The sequence below is a fragment of the Pempheris klunzingeri genome, chromosome 17 (genome assembly GCF_042242105.1).
Source record: "Pempheris klunzingeri isolate RE-2024b chromosome 17, fPemKlu1.hap1, whole genome shotgun sequence".
Taxonomy (NCBI): domain Eukaryota; kingdom Metazoa; phylum Chordata; class Actinopteri; order Acropomatiformes; family Pempheridae; genus Pempheris; species Pempheris klunzingeri.
In genome coordinates this window covers 16,872,236-16,879,967 of record NC_092028.1, presented here as the reverse complement: position 1 = coordinate 16,879,967, position 7,732 = coordinate 16,872,236, and the positions used below count along the sequence as shown (strand labels likewise).

General features: G+C 45.5%; 1 protein-coding gene across 1 annotated transcript; it reads right to left on the bottom strand.

Moving 5' to 3' along the window:
• Positions 1–933: 933 nt before the first annotated feature.
• Positions 934–6,756, bottom strand: LOC139217332 (centriolar coiled-coil protein of 110 kDa-like). The gene is made up of 13 exons (XM_070848659.1): positions 6,592–6,756; positions 5,772–5,900; positions 3,608–4,829; positions 3,316–3,437; positions 2,943–3,120; positions 2,679–2,788; positions 2,432–2,548; positions 2,220–2,321; positions 2,019–2,135; positions 1,769–1,842; positions 1,585–1,650; positions 1,394–1,453; positions 934–1,071 (listed from the first exon to the last, which is right to left on the bottom strand). The coding sequence occupies exons 1-13, from the start codon at positions 6,754–6,756 to the stop codon at positions 996–998; spliced, it is 2,538 nt and encodes an 845-aa protein (XP_070704760.1). The 3' UTR covers positions 934–995.
• Between the last annotated feature and the right edge of the window lie 976 nt (positions 6,757–7,732).

Here is a 7,732-nt window from a genome sequence, read left to right as displayed (position 1 = left end):
GTCAATGTGGTATCGCAGTGAACAAGTGGATGTGCCAATTGATTAACACGTGGTTTAACAATACGTTCACAAATATCTTCATATCCAGAGTCTGACCCATATTCTCGACAATGGCAGTGGGGAAAAGGGGAAACATTTGGCATGCATTTTATATCGTCTTAATAATTTAGTTTTACTCAAAAGAAACTCCGCACTGAGTTCTCTTGTGCATCTCCTGTCCTGTGTGGCTACATCAACGTAACAGCGCACCAGTGTAGTGTAGTCGCATCAGTAAACAAGTACATCAAGACGTTTGTTTCTCATTTGGTACAGATTTAAGCCAAATGCGGAAACACGTTGAAATGTCTCAGAGTACTGCAAACTCAGCACCATTTAATATAGAAATAAAGCACAAACAGGTGCTCAAAGCCCTTGAACAAAAAAACGTAACCTTGATGAATTATACACATTTAAATACTCTTTTTTTATGGCATCTGCATTATGTGACTGTCAGCATGAAACTGATATTTGTAAATACACTTACAGCTATTAGCACTAGATGTTTATGAACACAAATTGTAAATATGTGCATGCTAACATACTACAGATAGCAAAGGCATAGTTCTGAGGCACAGATAAAAGAATTTGACTTACTTTCCTTCGACTCTAACCTTCCTCTAGCTTGCATTTAAGTACAGACTTTTTTTTCCTTTCAAAAATTTAAAAAGTACCTACCTAGTCATTAAACATTCCACATCAAACTACATGTCACTTCTGTGTATAACAATCGGCTGTTGCTACTAAAAACTATTTTAGCAAGCTACAACGGTTGAACACAACGGCACTGTGATGGTGTACATCAGTGAGCTCAAGTGTGGACGTGAATACAATCATTTGAATTTCAGAAAGTGGATTAGAGACAGTTGTATGATTAGCAGCTATGACTGAGTGGTGCAAGGTTTGTATTCAAAGACTAAAAATTCAAGTTCGCACGTCAGGAGATGTTGAGTCACCTGTTAACCCAAAGAGTGCTGCTTCTTCAGGCTGTCTGAGCGCCTCACTCTCTCCTCTGGGGTCCTTTTATACCAGCTCCTGAGAGGAAACACTCACTGTCATACTGTCATGACTTCAAAAGACAACAGTTACAGCTGAGATCCGTACATACATCTACAATGTTGCCTTCATGTTGGTAAGTTAGTAGGACATTCACTAATGGGTTTTTGCTGATCCATGAGCTATAAACTGCATATGAAATGTAAAAAGTGTGTCGCCCCTTGTTAATGAGGACAGGAACAACCCAACAAGCCAATCGACATTTTCTCAGTAGTATACGTGTATGTATTTATGATAACAAGATAAGGGACTTTGCAATTCTATGTTAAGCATGATGAAACAAGTAGATGTCTATATTCACCCCTGGCGGTTCAGCTGGCCTGGAGCAGGAGAATTTTGGCCTTGACTTGGCTTCAGGACTCTGGGAAAGGAAAGAAGATGTTATGTAGAGAATAGTTCTTCTGCAGACAATTAAAAAATACAATAAAAAACATGAAACCAGATGATGTAAAGCACAAAATAAAAGGTGATCCCCAACATTGTGTTTGGCACCTGATGGTAGTGGGACTCTTTGGCTTCTGCTGCATCTTCCTCGTCTGTGCTGGCGATTCACCAATCCTGACGGAACACCAAATACATACCATGAAAATACTGCTGATCACTGGATCTCATCATCGAAAAGATGAACGCCTAAAACCAGATCCCACATGCGTTGTGTCCCTCTCTCCCATCTTACCTCTTTTTCCTGTCCAGAGACCTCTGGGTGGCAGCAGACAGAACCACTCTCTCCTTGGGGCACTTGGCTTTCTCCTGCAGGTTTGACAGTAAAGACAATGACAGCATGAGACAAAACATCTTACACTGTACACTGTCACTTGGTAAATTTGGTAATCAACGTACTATATAAATGCAGCTCATCATGACTAATTTAGCCACCAGTTATCAGGAGTTAGACCAGTTATGATTAATCTGTATTTTCAGGTTACCATGTCCCGTAGCTTCCTCTCCGCTCGGAGCTCCCTCTCCTGCTGCACCAATGCTAATCGATCCCCCAGGGGCATTTCAAAGAAGATTTCATGGATGTCATAAAGGGCTGCACGTAACTGCAGGATAAAAGGTGCACACATGAACACAAAGAATGATGGATCTCTGCTGTCCTTTGGTAGACAGTAGCTGCACATTCATACCTGGGCTTTGACTCTCTCCTGCAGGGACTGATCCTGTGCTGAGTAAGTGCCTCTCTTCTGTGAAGCCTCAGTCTGGATTGAACGGATGAACTCCTGTGTATCCTAAACACACACAACGTAATCGGTCACTAACATGATGATTGATTCATTAAATAACTCACACGGGTGTTTCGTTGTGTGTTATCTGTGTGTATGTGAGAGCGTAATCTCACCACAACGGTCTGGCGCAGGTGTTTGACCTTCTCTGTTTTGAGCAGCCTGCGTGTGAGGAAGCCGCGAATGATGGCGCCAATGCGACAGAGTGCTCTCTGCTGCTCTGCAGTCAGAACCTGGAGAACACGTCAAGGGTGCCAGAAGATAGGAATGTGAAGACAGAAGAATGGAGGGGGACTGAAAAAATGAATATTGTGTAAACACACACAGTCACACACACCCTCTTGTCTAACTGGGCATACCCACCAGACTTAGCCTTGCTCGAGGTTTGCTAAATGCCCTTGTGGGCCCCCACAGGTAGATGGGAGGCTGCACAGAGGGAGAGGACACACCGGAACTTACAGGACTGGGAAAACCTGCAGAAAGACAGAAAGAGATACTTTCAGTTTAGGTGTGTGACCCTCTCTGTTTTGAGCAGTTCTGCGTCTGCTATTTATAAGCATGTGGTCCTCTGCCACTACTGTTTTACAAGCTCCAACACAGTAATCAGTGAACATGGTGAAGTGGTACCTATACTGTGTCCAGGTGATCGCTCAGATGGTGTGTGAGCAGGGCTTAGTCCTGGGCAGGAGGGGCTCACAGCAGGACAGCTGTCACTCACAGACCTACAACTCCACCCGCAAGCATCTCCACTCAATGGCCGCATGCATCCCTGCTCCTTCAGTCTTCTTTCTGTGTCTTCCAGCTCCTAAACAAGTGTGTACAGCACATACACACATCTCAGCGCTTTACCTTTTAATTCCCAATCGTGCATTGCATTGCAAGGATTTATCTTATTTCATCTCTTGTCAGTTATGATAAAAACTGATAAAATACTGCACACAAAATAAAATGTTGCTCTACTTCTGTTCAGAATACATATTATGTGAGTCCATGTGCTGACCAGCTGGAGGCGCTGTTGCTCTTTCTCCTGCTCAACCAGGAGCAGAGACATCTGCAAGGCATGCTCCTCCTCCAGACGCCTTTGCATGTCCTCCAGAGCCTGCGCTCGCCTCTGGGTCTCCTCTGTGGGCGTGCACAAATAAACACACTTAAAATCATTCATCCATCACTGTTTAAAGGCCTAAAAGCTGCAGTAGGAGAAACAGTGATCTCAGTGTGAAATGAAATAATTGAACTCTACAGATTTTAGTGAATACAGTTTACATTACAGGAACTGTTCAAGGGAGACTCACCTGTCTTGCTGGCCTGTGCCTCAGCAGCATTTATGAAGACACTTGGTGTGATCCTTACATTGTTTGTCCCCTGAGGGTCATCAGGCTCCATCCTGAGAGCCACCTGAGCCAAGTCAGGAGTCACACGGGGCCTCAGGAGAGACGGTGAGGGATTATCTACCTCATACGACTGGTTTAAGGGGGCTGCAGGTGTGCGCCAACTTGGTGCCAACCATGTAACTCCTGCCATGAAGCGAGGAACCCTTTCCTGGCTGCGGTCTATGTGCTCGGATCCAGAGTGGTATGTATGCAGTTGGCTGTCCAGCGTGTGGCAGCGCCGGCGAAATCCTGCAACCAAATGGTCATGGTGGCCCTTCGGGCTTGGCCCTGAGGCACTGACAGGACTGCAGGCCTCATTCACAGGACTGGTACCACAGTGGCTGGATCGACGATTGCCACTCCTGCTAACACCACCCCCACATTCACTCCCCGCTGAACAGAGGTGATCAGAGGACTTTGTGGCCCCTGAGAGAGCTTGTTCCCAAATTGCCATGCCGACACCTTCCCCTGACCTCCCCGGGCTTCTGGGAATAAGGTCTGCTGGGCCAATGGGAAACGAAATATGGATATTTCCTGTAGAAACCGGCCGTGGTCTGCGTCTCTGTGCACGGGGACTAATGCTGGACTCTGGACTGGGGAGACGAACATACCGGTCAGGTAGATTGGGTGATAGGCAGCCAGACTGTTGAGGACTGAGGTCATACAGAGTTTGATGCTGCATTTGGGTCTGACATGGACCAACAGGGCTGTGGCGCAGGCTGAATCCGAACTCAACGCCTGTGTCCCCCCTGGGACTGCAGCTCTTTTTCTCCCTGTCAGAAGCAGTCTCAGGCGGGGGAGTCCTGGTGACTGTATGGACAACTTTTGACCCCTGCTGACTCTGCTCTCTCTTCACATACTCCCTTGATCTCTTCAGAAGGCTGTCCAAACTAATGTCCTCATCCTCCTCTTCCTCTTCCCCCTCACTCTTGTCTTCCCTCTCCACCATGACACCCTCCGCTGCCTTGTAGCCATTGAGGACAGGGGTCGCACAGCATGGAGTAGCGGGCTGATCATTTGTCTGAAGCCCAAAACCAGAGTCTCTGGGGAGTCCAGGAGAGTCGGTGACCAGGGTGTAGCCACTGACTGTCGCAGATTTAGAAACTGGCAGCTTTTCAACCTCTTCACTTGGTACATTATGTGCCTGTGCAGAGATGATTTTGTAATGACAATCAATCATCAAATAATTGCTCAAATATACAGCGTCATAGAATGACTAGCTAATAAAATTATTGCCCCCATTTCTCCAAAACTGCATTGGTTTATTCATGCATTCATCACTGACATACAATCAATTAAAAGGAAAAAATATATCTTGCCTAAACTGAAAAAGTCACTTTCACCAGTATTTTATCTGAATTCAGACTTCAGAATAGCCCAGTTTGTGAACCTAAAGCCTTCTCACCTCCAACATTAGAAAATCTAAGCAAACCTAAATTTAGTCTTAATCGACACACTCAGGGCTAACGTGCTAATGTCATCACCTGAAACTATTATAGTCACACACCTGTCTCACCTCCAGATCTGTTCATAAATAGCTCGGTCTGGTTTATCGATGCTGTTTTTTTCAGCAAAAATGCCAGTATATTCTTTTGATTGTGGTGCAAACACCTCAGACAATAATAACCAATCACATATATTCAGACACCATAAACATACAACTGGAGCTGATTTGAAAGTGGGCACTATAACTCTGGATGTTGACTTGACAAAAAAGGGCCATCGTCAGACAGAAATAGCACAGCCTATCGGAGCCAGTGTTGAGTCAGGCAACCTGTATTCAAGTCTGCATATGTCTCGAGAGATTTTGGGACAGACTGTAATTCAGTTTTTGTGCTATTTCGTGGGACTGACACACAGACCTATTTCAGATTTGGGCATATTTGAGTATTTTAGATGGTATGTGTTCATGAAAAGATACAAATAAAGTGGATTCATGTCTGAACTGAGACAGTAACATCTATGTTGTGTGGCTTTAATAAGAATCTAATGTGGCATGTAGCCTACTTTTTCTATATTGCATTCATTTTTTATTCCTTTAGCTACTGAATCCCAATCCAGGCCAGAACCACACGGTGCCACTGACCTGAGCTTGGTCCAGTATGTCCTGAACACGGGCCAGTAGATTGTTCCTCTGCTGGTTCTGCCTGTCCACCTCCAGCTGGACCGCCCTCCGTCTGTACTCACACATCTCATTGTGCTGCTCTGCATTTAACTGGAAGAGGAAAGTTCAAATTGTTTTTTTAAACGGACTCAAAAACTTGCGGCTCTTGAGCTGCACTTGACACAGCTTTCCACGTGAAGAGACCCAAGCACTATCACATGACAAAAGATCAGTTGAGAATTTGTTATAACAAGTTGCAAAATGTATTTCATGAGGTTGTTTTTGTGATTTTCAGTAATAAATCGTAGCACAATCGCTTCTTTCACTATATGTTTGTGTCTCTGTCTGTGAAATCCTCAACAATCCTCATGTGGCTATTCCTGAAAACTCGTTTTGTCAGCAGTCACTGGCAGATGGACTCTCCTGACCAACATCAAACAGTCTTGTTGCTCCTCGTCATCAATTATCTCCTCTCCCTTTCCTCTGCCAACTGCTGATCTAATTGGGACTAAGCAGCCCACATGTTTCAGATATATTAATGTGGGCCTCAAAAAGAAACGTGTTTTTCCCTAAATGTTACCTGAGATACACAGCAGGACATTGACAGATATACAGACTCTCTAAGGAAACCAACCAAACATTGTGTCATTAAAAAGCAGAGTCACCTTGCTCTGGATATCAAGCCACCTACAGACCATCTCTCTACTTTTGATGAGGAAACTTTACAAACTTTCCCTGGCTTAGCTACATCTTGTGTTGTCCCTTTAGAGTGAGCTGTTGTGTCTGTTTATTTCTGCCCTACCAGAGGCGAAAGCACAGCTCTTCCATGGAAGCGGATGACGGAGCGAGCCTTCAAGGACCACGGCGGCTCACATGTCCTCTTCTTGAATTTCCCCTCCTCCTGCAGTACTGCCAAACTCCGCAGACAGAACTCCTCATAGCTCTCCATCTCTGGGAACCCACACATCCACACTCTGGATGGGAAACACACACCATGTAGCCTCGCCACCCAGCTGTTAAATCAAAAAACGGAGAGTGGGGAGTTAGATGGACGTTGACAAGCCAGTGGACATGAGCGTAGGCTTGCACTGGGTGTGGATCAGTAGAGGACACCATGTGGGATCGTATGTGGAGGAACAGGACAAATCGGCTGCGACAAAAGAGGGTCTGTCTGCCCTCAGAGGTTTTATCACACTCATCACATTCCTGCCATTCCTTTCTATCAGACCTTGCTGGTGGCTGCCTCCCATTTCTCCCATGTCTCATGGACACGCATGCAGACGTGTGTCTGATCAATACAGTGCCTATTTGTGAAATGTCTGTCAGCAGATGGGGAGCACAGACCCTCCACACACAGGTAGACTGGCACAGGGCGTTAGCCTAAGCGCACAGCTGGTGTACGGATGAAATGAATCCATAATTTCATGAAAACTGCTTTTTAATTACTATCACACGTTTTCTCTGTATAGCTCATCTACTGAACCGGGGTCTTTAATGATGCTGCCGGTAACCCAGTAGCCTTCAGCCGCCCAATTACAGCAGCCACCCCATAGTGATTCATTACAGCCTTGTGACAGCATGGTAGAGGTGCTTATCGTTTCCTTTTTGTAAACTGCTATTACAGCACAAGCTTGACGCCGGTATTTTTGAAGGTGTAATCTAAAAGCTTGAAGCCATCATGACGCTGTCGTACAGATGTGCCCAGGCAGAATGACAGTTACTAACGTTACACCCGCGCCTGTTTCTATTTCGTACCTTCACAATGGAGGGAAAACAAGTGATATCTCCTCTTCTGTCTCCCGGCGGAGAGTGTTACACACGCACGGATGTCGGAGGGAAACAGCAAAGTGCGGCTACAACACGAGCCTTGGCGTTTTCTCCTCTCAATCTCGGGTTGCCCATCATCACCACGTTCAACTCTTCCGGGCTCCAACAGCGCCTCC